The following is a 14,468-nucleotide window of genomic DNA, read 5'->3' as shown; positions in this document are numbered from 1 at the left end:
TTGACAATGGGGCTGATTGCCCTGAAAGCCCTAGTCATTGGAAAGAAAGGTATTTAACCTATTATTAGTACTGTATAAAATAATTTATAACAACATGTATTCAAATACATGATTCTAAAATTGTACTTTCAAGTTAAGAAACACAATGATATGTTACAGAAAGAGTCATTCTACCGACTGTACAGCTACTACTGCCAGAATAAGCCTCGGTCTGAGCGGTTGATTGCTTCACTAGGAGACAACGCTTTCTTTGTCACTTGTCAACGCAAGCTCGGCCACAAACTGCCACTGGCGGCGTACTTACTCAAACCTGTGCAGCGCATCACCAAGTACCAACTGCTGTTAAAGGTATACTAAGTTACTACTGAACTTTAGATATTTTATAGAATATTATCATTTCTGTTTTTTTTTCAGGACAGACCCATTTGCAGACAAGTTAACTAGAATAGCAGCTTGGAAACAAGTTTAAATAAATACATTTATATTGTCCTAGCAGAGCACCCATCCTTCGTACGGGGTTGGCATATAAGTGTAAAATTCTTATTGCAGTTATACTCAAGCTTTGCGTTTGCAATGGGAGGAGGACACAGTTTGATAAAATTTGGTTCATAAATTTACGGTATGATATAATAAAACACATCTACCATTGCCATAATGTTCTACCACTGCACCTAAACAATAGAAAAAAATAAATTATCAAACATTCGCACAATATCACAAATTATTAATTAAATTAAAAACTCAAACCTAACTGTAAACAATCCTACTTTGACAGTTCTCGTTGTGTATCACAGCTTTTTGTTGCTGCTTGGTTCAAATTAGCTGTTGTCATGCAATAACAAAATAATAGTGCTGCACCTTGGGAAACGTTATAACTTTTTAATGCTATTGCATATTATAGAACCAACTTGTAAAGTTGAAACAGCTGACTAAATTCTTTAATTCCCTTTAAATATGAATACTCATAAGGTTAACATAGGGAACTACTACAGAGCCACTGGGGCGGAGCTCAAAAAGATTTTTGAGATAAGAATATGCCTAAATGTTAATCGGGAATGTGAGCTATCATCATGCCAAATTTCAGCCCAATCCATCCAGTAGTTTATGCGTGATTGAGCAACACACAAACACACACACAAACTCACAAACTTTCAGATTTATAATATTAGTAAGATAAGATGGGTGTTTGTGTTTGTATTAGGCCTACAAATTTAAACTTAAAATGTTTTTCAATTCTTTGACAAACGGGTAGGCTTTTGTATGTATGTTGAAATATGCAGAACCCTCCCACCAGCCGCTACTGAGTTATTTGTTGTTGTAGGACCTGCTCCATTACAGTGAGGGACAGAAGTGGTGTGGGGAGCTGCAGGAGGCTCTAGACTGTATGTTGGTGGTACTCAAGTGTGTGAACGACAGCATGCATCAGATCTCTATCACTGGATACTGGGTGAGCAAGCGCCAGTGGCAGCTGGCTTGATCTAGTGATTAGATCAAGGTACCTCACTTCTTGAAGTACTGGTTAAATCCTCCTATGGCCGTGCTGTGCCTTAGCTTCAGAGTCCAAGTTAACTAAATGTGATCTCAATTAGTTCTGAGTCAATCTTAAATTTTTTGGATCCACATATCTAGCAAAATGGATGGTTGTATTAAGTGAGCTTGCCTTTTGAGTAACAAGTTTAGCCATAGATATTTTAAATTTGGAGCCTAAACAAATTTTGAAATTTAATTTTTATGGGACAATCTTATAAAAATAGGAAATTAAAAAAAATTGCATTTAAATTTTGTGTGATATTTTGTGTGATTGTAGTATAACTCTTTGGGCACAGGATTCACTTGAACAAATATTTTTTTAATATATAGTTTTTTTTAATCTAGCATAATATTGTTATGGTCAGTTAGAGAAAAACCCCGGTCTCTTCAGCTTCTAGAACTGTTACTAATATTCCCCTTGCTCCGCCGGCAAAATTTTGGGGGCAAGTGTAACCATGGTTGAAAAATCTAAATTGTAAAAAATGTAATAAATATGAAGTGATATTCTGAATCTACATGCAAACAATAGTTAGTGCACAATAGTTATTTGTGCAACTAGTGAGAAAAGTGAGCAATTGACTCACTCGAGAGAAATCCTTACTCACGAGCCGTAGGCGAGTGAGGAATGGTTTCTCGAGTGAGGCAATTGTACTTTGACCTCGAGTTGCACATTATACTTTTCCTACAGTTACCATAAAACAAATAAATTGGTGAAGAAACATAACCTATTTTTACACAGAAGTGAACTTTTAATATAACATTTAATGTGAAGTGACAAATACAACAGTACAACAGCTGACCAGCTGATTTACAGCCAGTGCTGCCAACGTATTTCGCGCGCATACGACATTGCCTGAATGTTACGCGCTCACTATTTCGTGCCTTCACGTTGCAAATCTGGAGTAACATTGTCTCACTGATGAGCGAATTGGCCACTTTGCTTTCTCAAATCAGTGAGAGAACATGTACATTGTTAGGTAACTTTAGGAAAAATATTTTTACATTTACTTTAAAAATGTAAATATAAAAAAATGTCAAAGTTTGACCTTTGAATTTACATCAAAAAGTTGTATGTAAGTTTTTATTCAAAATTCAAAAAGTATATCTTTTTCATTTGTTATTTAGTTTTTTATGGTTAAGAACCTTAAAACAAGGTCCAAATTAAGTTTGTTGCAAGATACAAGATTCTTTATTTGGTCAATTGAACAGTAATACAGTTATACAGTCAAATTGTTAAGTTAGGCTAAATGAAATATTGCATACAGTAACAGGTACTTAGTGAATGGACATTTTTGGTTGACTAGATTTAAGTAGAAACATTTAAGCTGCAAATACTATACACAAAGGTAAAAACATAAAGATTACTAGACACAAACAATAAACATGTGAAAAACCATAGCCAACAGTATTTTAACAGAAAACAGATTTTATTTCAGATGAAGGTACCTCAAACAATATTTGATTTTATAAAATGGCCTAGATACTAAAAACCTGTAGAGAGTGCTTTTATATCTGCTAAAATACATTTGTCTAGCATTTTGTTGTAGCCTATTAAACTTTTTAACCCTTATATATTGTCTAACCAACAATGAGTCAAGCTTAGCATATTAAAGGATTCATCTATCTGCCACTTGTGTCTTGTGTTGTGGTGACTTACTTACTTACTGGAGTGGCCACTGGTACCCTAAGAGGTACTTGGCCTCGCCCACACACTGCCTCCAGATGTCCCTGTCTTTGGTGTCATTTTCACTCCTTCCCAGTCTTCTTACATCTTTTTGTACTTGATCCTTCCATCTAAGTTTGGGACGGCCTTGTGGTCTCCTGCCTTCGGGGTTTCTATCAAGTACATTTCTCGTAGTGGAGTCTTCCTCTCTTCTCGAAATATGACCAAACCATCTCAATCTTCTGCTCTTGACTTCCGCTATGATGTCAGGGTCTTTATAGCGCTCTCTAATCTCGATGTTGTGTCTCATTCTCCATATTCCATCTTCTAAGTTAAAAATCATTAAAATTGTTCTTAACTCTACAGAGATGCTGTTTGCAGTGATCAACTACATATTTTAATGGGTACCAATTGGATTGATCATGGGGAGAGACTATAGTGGCGTCATATCAATTGGTCACTTGCCAGGTGCCAATACCTTTTCTTGAAAAATTCAACTATCTATACTTTTGATTATCTGGATGGAGTCGAGTCTCAATTGATCTAAATATTTGGTGATTATTGGTACGACATTGCTGCACATCTCTTGTTATGTTTATTATTTTATTATTTCTACAGGGAGATTTGGCTGAGTTGGGAGAGCTGTTGATGCAAGGAAGCTTCTCGGTGTGGCCGGAGAGCAAGAAGGATCGACTACGAGACCTGAGACTGAAGCCCATGCAGAGGCATATCTTCCTCTATCAGAAGGCACTCATGTTCTGTAAGAAGTCTGCGGACCACAACAAGGCTAGCTACCACTTCAAGCGGATACTGAAGGTGTGTAAATTTCTTCTGTGGGTAGAGAAGATGTGGCCATGATTGACAATATAACCTGAAAATTTGTGATCGGTCGATTCCAGAAATTTTCGGTTCGCATTCCGATTCCATTATAAAAATAATTTCCCGTAGTCCTATATACATCGTCACTGTTTCCCGCATCACAGCAAAACGTTGAATATACCACGCGGTAACAAAACATAATCGTCTTTTGCGTTCGTGGCAAAATCCTGATAATTTCCCACGGCCTAATAGACATCGCCATTGTCTCCTGTGGTCACGGCAAAACTCCTAGTAACCCCTGCAGTAACAAAACATCAGCATCTTCTTCCACGATCGCAGCAAAATTTTGTTCATTTTCCGCGGTTGTGTAGACATTGTCATTATCTTCCGCGGTCATAGCAAAACACTGAATATCCCCTGCGGTAACGAATAATCAACATTGACTTAAGTTATACAATACTGGCAAAATTATGAAATTTCATTTCATTGACTTCTACAATTGTGGCAAAATTATGATAATTTCCCGCCGCCATGTAGTTATTGTTATTTTCTTGCAGTGACAGCAAAATCCTGATTATCCCCCCCAATAACGAAACTTCAGCATTGTCTTTCACGATCGCAGCAAAATGTTTTTCATTTTCCCCGGTTGTGTAGACATTGTCATTATCTTTTACGGTCACAACAAAACCCTGAATAACCCCTGCGGTAACGGATAATCAACCTTCACTTCTATGATCCTAGCAAAATTCTAATCATTTTCCGCGGTCGTGTAGTTATTGTCATTGTCTCGCAGTTATAGCAAAGTCCTGAATATCCCCCGCGGTAACAGAAACATTAGCATCGTCTTACACGATCGCGGAAATATTTTGTTCATTTTCCGCAGTTGTGTGGACATTGTCAGTGTCTCCCATGTTAATGGAACATCATCATCGTCTTTCGTGATTGTGTGAACGTAATTGTCGTCTTCCGCAATCGCGACTGAATTCTGACTGTTTCCCACGGTCACAGAAACGTTATTGTCTTCTCGAATGATCGTGGCCTTAGTGGTAATTTTCTAATAGCAGGGTTCTTTGCAGACGAGACAGGTATTGGAATCGACTGTAAGCGGTCGATATTCAATTTAGATTTCAAAGCCGAGAATCTGTGGAATCGAGAATCGACCCATTCCAACTTGTAGTGTACTTATTTCCTGGTCCTTGTGACAGGTAACGGGAAGACCTCTGGTTTATATTACATATCTTGTTTATATAAGAACATTTTATCTGGCGTGAGTTTAAATGTGCACACTAAAACCAAATGTTTTTCGTTACAATTTTGGAAAGTCTCATTTATTGTTTAACCAGATGTCCCAAGTGGGCTTGACAGAGACAGTGAAGGGGGATGGAAGGTCGTTTGAGGTTTGGCTGCAGGGGAGACAAGAAGTTCACATCATACAAGCAGCGACAACGCAACTGAAACAGTCATGGGTGGACCAAATCAAGAAACTACTGCTGGACCAACTGACTGAGCTCAAGATCAAACAATACAAGTCACAGCACCTGTGAGTCATCAGTCATTAAATAACAAACACCTTTAGATATTGAGTGACTGGTAATGTTACTATTTAAATAGTTTTCTCGATTTGAACAATATGTAAAATTTTTATTACAGTAAATGTTGAAAGAAGGAATTTTAAATTAGTTTAAACCAGTTTGTAACTCAGCCCTATGTGTGATGTTTCGTAGCAAGTTCTATGTAAATGAAGAAAATTAAGTTTGGATTAATTTGTGAGGATAAAACTTTTACTGGTATTCACTTACATCTTAACACTAATAAGCTCTCCCTTATTAAAATAATTCTTATCAATTATTACCGGTTGCCGATTAGTAGTTACATAAATAATGTACATATGTTGGATATGGTAAGTGGATAGGATATTTTATAAAGACTGTTGGAAGTTACACCTTATGTCTTGAACCCTTGCTACAAAGGGCTCTCCTGTCAGCCTCACCAATAGCTTGCAAGAGGTTACTAACAAGAGGTTGAAAAACAACTGTAAAATATGGCCTAAAACGTACCTAATTTTACCGTTTTGTCTATTTATCAAACACTGTTCACCACTGAAAGCTATTATAACACCGGTGTCGCTTATCATTACCAGTTTCAATATTATGCTGCACTCTGACACTGGTTCCACCTGTTTTTGACAGCTACCTGAGCTGCTGACGTGGCTTTTATTTAAAGCAATACACTCCACGTGATAATAATATGTATAATGTATGTATTCAACAAGTCAAATATGTATTACAGTCTAATCTTGGCAATTAAATCACTTGATGAAGCAAAACTTTCAATAATTCTAAATAAAACCTAATATTTAGAGGTTTGGCATGCATTTTGATACACTCGGTATTTTGAAGTCCAAGCAGAGGGTGTGGTGAATTGAAACGTGCAGTAATTTAATGTTTTGTCGGCAAGACACTCTATAAATTGAAGGAAGGGATTCCTTCCTGTCATAACAGGAAAATATACATCCTGTTAGCACAGTAGTTTCTAAACCCCTGATAAGTCTTTGGTGGAGACAGTGTCTTTAATAACGTCATTGATGACGCAAGGACTAACAGCAAAGCAAAAAAAATTGATAGATTTTTTTAACTAACTAAAATAAACTGTTGTTTGTTGTAAAGTAACTAAAATAAGCTGTTTCATTGTAACGTTCTGTACGTAGTATCTTAAATAATACAGTATGTAAAAACATGAAACTCTTTTTAATTTGAATGGTTTATTTTTCTCACGATGTGCCAAATCAAACTCTTAAAAATTCAAATTTATTTGCTTGCTCCATCAATTTTGATTTATTAATAGTCTACTGTACTGTCAATAACCAGCCATTGCTATTCCAGTTTTACTAAATTATACACAATCTTTGACTACTGATAAATAATTTAATCTTTGCAGGCCACTGAGACAGACCTACTCACTAGACAACACACTGGTCAGTGGTGTACCTCCCAGCCGCACACTCAGCGTAGACGAGTCAGTGTCTCATAGTCACAGTCCAGCTCCCAGCAGCAACAGTCAGCCTACAGACGACGATGTGGCTTGGTCGTCAGACTATACCAACAGTGAGGAAGACGAACCTCTCACAGAACATGTACGTAGTATGTCATGTATGGCCCTAGTACATTAAGTGCTACTCAAAGTGACATGCAGAATGATGGTATACATAATCATACGGTATTATGTTTGTCTGATGTTGTTGTAGGGAGGGAGGTTTGTAGCACTGGCAGACTACTGCGCCGTGGGACACAGTGAGGTCAACATGAGGGAAGGTGATGTTGTTGAGTTACTCAAGGTGGGATGTGCTGGATGGTGGTACATCAAGCATATTGGTGAGTGTGGTGGATATATTTTCGTGCAAGGTCATGCCAACAATTATCCTGAGGGCTCGGTTCGGACCAGAAATAAATTTCAGGCCCAGCTGGAGTGGGGTCATAAGTGTGTGATCAGTTAGATTTTTGAGTTGAGCTAAACAGAGCTTTTACTTATCTGATCGCAGAAAGATGCACGATCAAAAATCTTGCCACGGTCGCAGGTGATGTTCATGGACAATGTTCCAATAATCTATATTTTGCCGTGACTGCTGAAAAAAGAAAACTTTCTCAATTTAGCTATAACCACAGACATAAGACATAAGACATAAGACATAAGACATATTTTATTTACACAATACGTTCTTTATAAAGTACATTTCATACATAAGAACAGGTGTTTCGTCATAGTGATGTATTATATAGTAAAATTAATAGTTAAAATAATTAAAATAAACTCATGTAGGATATCAGAGAATTTTTATCTACATTATAGGGTTCTCCAAAAATTCGTCAAGTGAATAGTAGGCTTTCTCAATTATTTTATCTTTTATTTTATCTTTGAATTGAGTAGCATTTAAATTTTTAAGATACAGGGGTAATTCATTGTACAATCTAAGTCCCATATATTGAGGGCTGTTCCTAAAAGTCGTCAATTTGTGATGTGGTAATCTGAAATTATATTTATTCCTTGTATTATAATTATGTGTAAATTTGACTGCATCTGACAAATTTTCCTTAGTGTTATGTATCCAATTTAGAATTTCATTTATGTATAATCCAAAAATGGTGTGAATTCTAAGATTTTTAAACAGGTTTTTACATGATTTTCTCCTTCTTGATTTGGTTAAGATTCTAATAATTTTTTTCTGTAAAATTAGTAGGGATTTGACTTCTGTTGACACTCCCCACAGTATGATTCCATACCTCAAGATGGATTCAACGTATCCATAGTAAACTGTGATACATGTATCCTGAGGTACACAGTTTATCAGGTGAAAGAAAGCAAAAGAAATAGATCTTAGTTTGCCTTTCATCTTATCTATGTGAATCTTCCAATTAATATGAGTATCAAGCAATACACCCAAAAATCTATGAGATTCTACTAAATTTGGAATTTTATCAAGAATTACATTGTTTTTTAAAGAAAATTTAATTATATGAGTTTTGTCAATATTCAGCTTTAAACCATTATCTGTAAACCAATTTTTCATACAATCCAAAGTGTTTTCAATTGATACAATTAAGTTATTTACTGAATCCTCTCTTATGATTGCTGTTGTATCATCAGCAAATAAGATTAAATCTCTGCCAATAGCTTTTGGAAGGTCATTAATAAAGATCAGGAAAAACAGAGAGCCCAATATTGACCCTTGAGGTACACCATAATTAGATAAATTCCAGTTTGACATATGTTTCACACCGTTTTTGGTCACTATTGTTCTATACTTTCTGTTCTGTAAATAAGAGTCTAATAAAGAAAAACTTTTACCCTTTATACCGTAGTCTTTTAATTTAGAAAGCAAAATTGAATGATCCACACAGTCAAAGGCTTTAGACAGATCACAGAAAACACCAGCAGTAGTTTCAGACCTGTCCAAAGCCCTTGTAACATCATTGATAAATTCAATCAGTGCACTGTTGGTGCTGAATGTCTTTCTAAACCCAAACTGTTTTTCATAAAACAAATCATTGCTGTTAAAATAGTTTACTAGCCGGAAATTGATAACTTTTTCAAATATCTTTGAAAAATTACTTAAAACAGATATTGGGCGGTAGTTATTTATATCGGTTCTAGCCCCTTTTTTGTATATCGGAGTAATATGAGCGTTCTCAACAGTGCGTTCTCACAGAAGCGTTCTCAATGTCACTATGACACCAGAAGATGTTCTAGGTTTTGCCCTGAGTGCGAAAGATGTTCATGATTTCACAGCCATTGCGGGAGATTAACGTCATTAACGTACAATATTGTATAAAAACCTAACCCCCATACTTAGAGTGCATCAAAAGATTTTCTAGGTTGTCCCTTTTAAACTGATTATTATATCCGTTGCTGTATTATCAGCCACACTTTTGTCATGAAAAACAGAGGCTTTTATGATTTTACCCTTAGTTACCATATTTAAATACTGATATGGCATTAATCATTCGCATGCTGATATTAATGTATTTTATTTTATTATTTTAAAACACTCAACTCTGTCACCGCTGACCTACTTCTGTGAACAATAATTTTTTATTTGATTTGATCTAATCTATATATTAATTTGAAACTGTTTTTCTTTGTCACAGCTATTTTGAGAGAACGGCTGGGCGTAGAAACTCGGTAGAGGTGTCTAAAGAAAGGTCTTGGTCTGTAGATGAGCCATCAAATGAGAAACATGGTGAATTCCCTTGGGGCTCTGCCCCAGTGGCCTTTAAATTCCCATCCCATGTTATTCTTATGGAGGAAAAACGGGGTTTTGTCACAGCTAATTTGAGAGAACGGCTGAGTGTAGAAACTTGGTAGGGGTGTCTAAAGAAAGGTATTGGTCTGTAGGTGAGCCCTCAAAAGAGAAACGAGGTAAATTTCCTTGGGGCTCTGCCCCAGAGGCCTTTAAAGTTCACTCAGCAGTTTTGTTTACATTACGACCATATGGATAATTTTACACTACTTTTAATGAACCAGCTGTTAATATTAAAATTGTATTCAAAAGTCTACTGAAACTGTCAAAATTAAATGTTTACACATTATTATTTATGATTTAAAAGTGATTCTCCACTGCATGGCAAGTTTTTATGGTTTCAACAAAATGATGAATTTATGATACGTTTTAAATGTTTTGTTCAAAAATCTATGCTTAATAAAGCATAGATAATGAATAAGAGCAATAGCTCTTAACAAATTTGAAATTTTGAAATCAGTGTGAATATCAGTTTCAAAGGAACATATAATTATTCCTTATCGGGTTAGCTTATACATATTGTAAGGTTCAAGAATATTATTGAATTCAAGAAAGAAGACCAGAAATTCATTCATTGGTTTAAAAGTTTTCTATAATCGGGTTGAAAATTGTGTTATAGATGAGTACATTGAGAATGAGAGCTGTGTTCAAGTTTTGGAATAGGCTATTTACGGAGTATGTTTCATCTATGGTTTTGGTGAAGTACGGTAGGTAAATTAATGTCAATTCACTAATTCAGGTATTAATAAAAATGTGTACAGGATTTTTACTTTGAATCCTGGGATCATGCAATCTAGGTCGAACAACGCCTCTAAACCTCACTTCATACAACAAATTCTGAAACACAACAGTGCCATCACATCTCATCGCATTTGCATCATTTGTTAGGTACCAAGGCTGGACTAGGTTATGGATTTGGTTCTGCAAATGTTTAAGATTTGTGGTCAAATTTCCTACAATTATGGTTCATTCCATCCACGAAATACATGCACAGCTTTATGTAATCGATATGGCCAAGTCAAAACGACCCCATAAGTTAATCAATTAGCAAGTAAGTACAGGATGATTAAATACATGGGTCCATGTGGCAAGACAAGGAGTTAAAATTGCTTGGATCGAAGTAAGAATGTTACTGCTTTCTGGATAATCAGATATTTTTATCGAATAAAAAACTGATTTAATATGCTAATAACGTTCTGTATGTTTATAACCAAAGATGAAGATTCACTTATAAATCCGAATACAATCTGAATGATTTTCCTAAAGCAGATGGAATTAGTCGTTAGTAATATTGACTCTTTCCGTAACATGATAGACTAATTATATGAACTCCTTCTCCCATGTAGTGAAAGTGACTTTGACATGAAACAAACTCATGAACAAACATTTATAAGACTTCTAAAAAACCTTTTGGGCAACCTAAAGCCGATAAAAAGGTAGGAAATATTGTGTTAAACGAATTCATCAATCACGTTTTTTAGGGAACACAATCGTCATACTTATTATTATGCTTATCCTCCCTCATTTAACTAAGATTTTAGTAACTTCACTCTATCTATCGCAGTTAGCTAAATTTACATAAAACATCAAGATTAACCGTCGATTTCGACGGGGTTCCACTAGTTACTAATAAATTTAAAAGACACCCTGAAACGCAAACTGTTATTGATATTGGGGTACAGATTTTCCTGAATGTGGGTCTAATTGCCATTATTTTGATAGGTGGCGGAGGGGAGGAGGGCTGGGTTCCAGCTGCCTATTTGGAACACTGTTCTCGGAAAACTTCCAGAAGCAGTCAGTCAGTGACAAGTCAAGTTTCGAGCAATGCAGATTGATCTTATCAGTTGTAGGCAATGCGGTAATCAGGCATACAACTCGACCACTGAACCCAGAAGTATTTACCAGTTAATTGTTAATGATTTATTTTTATTTAGTTTTAGTTGCCTAAGGTGCAATGTGATGCAACAATTTAGTTTTACACCACTGCTGAACAATTTAAGTGGTCTCGTGCTAATATTTTATTTTATACTAATTATAAGATTACTTTTCTTCTTCATTTTTGTTTCAAAAATTGTTTGGCAATTAAAAGAGAGCTAATAAGGTTTTAAAATACTAGTTCACTTTAAATATTTGATTTATTTTGAACTTTAGCAAAGATCATACTAAACTTGTCCTATGAGATCATTTTTTCCCCTGGATTGTTCTGTGTTAAATGGTCTCGCAAGCAATTATTTACTACTTTTGAACCTATATTTATTTTATCTTGTATTTATAGCTGTGAATACGAACTCTGACTATATTTATAAATAGTTCAAAATGTTTCTAGTCATGATTTGATTTCCTATTATATTATTGATAAGAAAACTATTGCATTCATTCCTAACTACTTTAGATTATTAGAATATACAAATCTTGCCAGTTCGACAATAACTTTCCAGGTTTGGTTTGAAGATAAACTAGTGAATTCAGTTTTAACCAAGATTTTATGGATTAAAAATGGTATATGTGTGACGTACTTGTTCACTTTATAGAAGTTTTTACAGATTTGTAAACTTTCAGGATTATTCGTAAATCAAAAATGTATTGAGGATTATTTATTTTGTTAATCTTAAGATATTTAGAGCTGGTTATGTTATGCAGTTTTTAATTTGTATTTTATTGTAAATGGAACAATCATATTTGAGATCAGCTAGTTGAAAATAATATTTTATGCATGATATACAAAACTAATGGCAATTTAAGTTACTGAAACCCCATACTATATAAACTATATTGTAAATGGTTTAAAATTTATTTATGTTTTGATGTACTTTTTTTAATAGTTTAGGTTGATCTTTTTATTTTAGTTTCATAGTATGTGTGTAAATTTGTATCAAGCTTTAAAAAAAATAGAAACCTTGTAATCATAGTTATTTTTATAACTTATGAAAATTTTGTGACATTACAGTTGTTGGTATCTTCTTCATTTATAATTTAACACTTTTGGTTAGCATCTAAATCTATCCACAGTTAATGATGGGATTTGAAGTCCCGGGACCACAGGGACTGAAGTCCCGCGCTCTAACCACTACACAAGCTCGCTCCCCACAGTTGAGTACCATCTTAAACTAAAGAAAACCCATTTGTTGCTAGAAAATATGGGAACACCAATGACAATGATTAATAAAAGGACAATCAATTTTGTTTTGTTATTTTATCAGTATTTGAAATTGTAAATGAGATCCAAACAAACTTTTCAAATGTATAAAAAAGATATATGTACATTATAAACACTGTTGTTGTAACAAGTAATGTCCAAAACCTTTCCTTTAAACTTTTGTCTATGGTGTATTTTTTTTATCTTGCAAAGTAACAGGACTAATTAGTGAGTCTATTGAATTTATTGAAATGCAGCCAATTACTATTTTCTGTTCCTGTTGAAGTATCAATGTCTATCTTTGTGTAAAGGAATTACCATTGATGCTACATTGAAAGTGCTAAATAGTTGTAACAGTATTAAAATAGTTTTACTGTAATAAACAAGTAGTAACAAATTCCAACTATTATATACAATTTTACAATAGTAAAATATACTTCCATGTATTGCAATATGTAATAGTATCTTTTAGAAGATTTTTTGTAGTTTTCTTAACCTGTTCATCTTTGATTTGTATCCTTTTGTCTATAAATGCTATAACTTGCTCAATATCAACAAGTCAATAATATACTGTAGCCATAACTAATCATAGTCCATCACACTGTAGACAAAATGGTCTAGGGAACTTTTCTATATTATGTAGATGCCAAAGAGTAATTTTGAGTAGTCTTTTGAGATAAATTTTAATTTAAATTTGTCGATATTTTATTTATCTGTCAATTATTTTAGGTACTCATGAGTGTATTTTTAAATTAACATAAAAATTTACGTATATTAGGACACCAAACCAGGTTTTACATTGGTTGTTAGTTTTAAATTAAAGCATTGCCTGGGTTTTGTTATAATTTTTGGACTTAGGGAAGGAATATGATTTACTAACTACAGTTAGCTGCAGACAAGGCATTTGTAGCTTGTTGTAAACTTAATTGTAATACTTAATTTTTGTACTGAATAAACGGCATTGTCAGCATTAAATCTGCCGAGGGAGATAGATTAATTGGATACACTTCCATGAAGAGTAAAACTAGAATGAAAAATTGGAAAAGGGAATTTTAGAAAATTAATATACTTTGATAAATCAATATAGGCTACTACTATGATATAATAAATTATAATACCTCAAAAGTATCAATGTATTAAAGAACTACACAAATGTATCTTCTAACTTTCTTCTTATCTTGTATATTATGGGTATTACTTATTGTATATTGTAGTAAATATTTGTACATAAATACATGTTACAAGGGCTTCCTCGGCTTCCCGACACGTAATATCTATAAAATAATCGCTAAAGTGTATATATTAATATTCATGTCAGAATATCTAAAGGTTTTAGACAGTTTTAACGTTTTTGTATTGTTCATTTGCATTGCAAGCACAAATACTTTTAGAGGAAAACAGTTTGTTATAATTTTACAAATTTTAAAAATCTGTGTAGATCTAAAATTAAATTTATTATAGTATTAGTTTGTTGTGGTTTATCTAAATCAATTTATTAATTAGGTGACTTATTTATATCAAATTTA

General features: G+C 34.1%; 1 protein-coding gene across 1 annotated transcript in view; it reads left to right on the top strand.

Moving 5' to 3' along the window:
* The window catches only part of LOC128988784 (guanine nucleotide exchange factor DBS-like), a 66,743-nt gene extending 52,406 nt beyond the window's left edge, over positions 1-14,337 (top strand). Inside the window, exons 14-20 of the mRNA XM_054410414.1 lie at positions 160-348; positions 1,322-1,447; positions 3,812-4,009; positions 5,356-5,552; positions 6,950-7,145; positions 7,257-7,392; positions 11,529-14,337. Coding sequence (XP_054266389.1) covers positions 160-348; positions 1,322-1,447; positions 3,812-4,009; positions 5,356-5,552; positions 6,950-7,145; positions 7,257-7,392; positions 11,529-11,641 — 1,155 coding nt within the window. The 3' untranslated portion in view covers positions 11,642-14,337. The remainder of the gene's footprint in view (positions 1-159; positions 349-1,321; positions 1,448-3,811; positions 4,010-5,355; positions 5,553-6,949; positions 7,146-7,256; positions 7,393-11,528) is intronic.
* The last annotated feature ends 131 nt before the right edge of the window (positions 14,338-14,468 follow it).

This window comes from Macrosteles quadrilineatus, unplaced genomic scaffold, assembly GCF_028750875.1.
Source record: "Macrosteles quadrilineatus isolate MER2022 unplaced genomic scaffold, UCM_ALF_1.0 Scaffold_3__2_contigs__length_128488019, whole genome shotgun sequence".
In the NCBI taxonomy this organism is placed as follows: domain Eukaryota; kingdom Metazoa; phylum Arthropoda; class Insecta; order Hemiptera; family Cicadellidae; genus Macrosteles; species Macrosteles quadrilineatus.
Note: the sequence above shows the minus strand (reverse complement) of the source record. Positions and strands in the feature narration are given on the sequence as shown.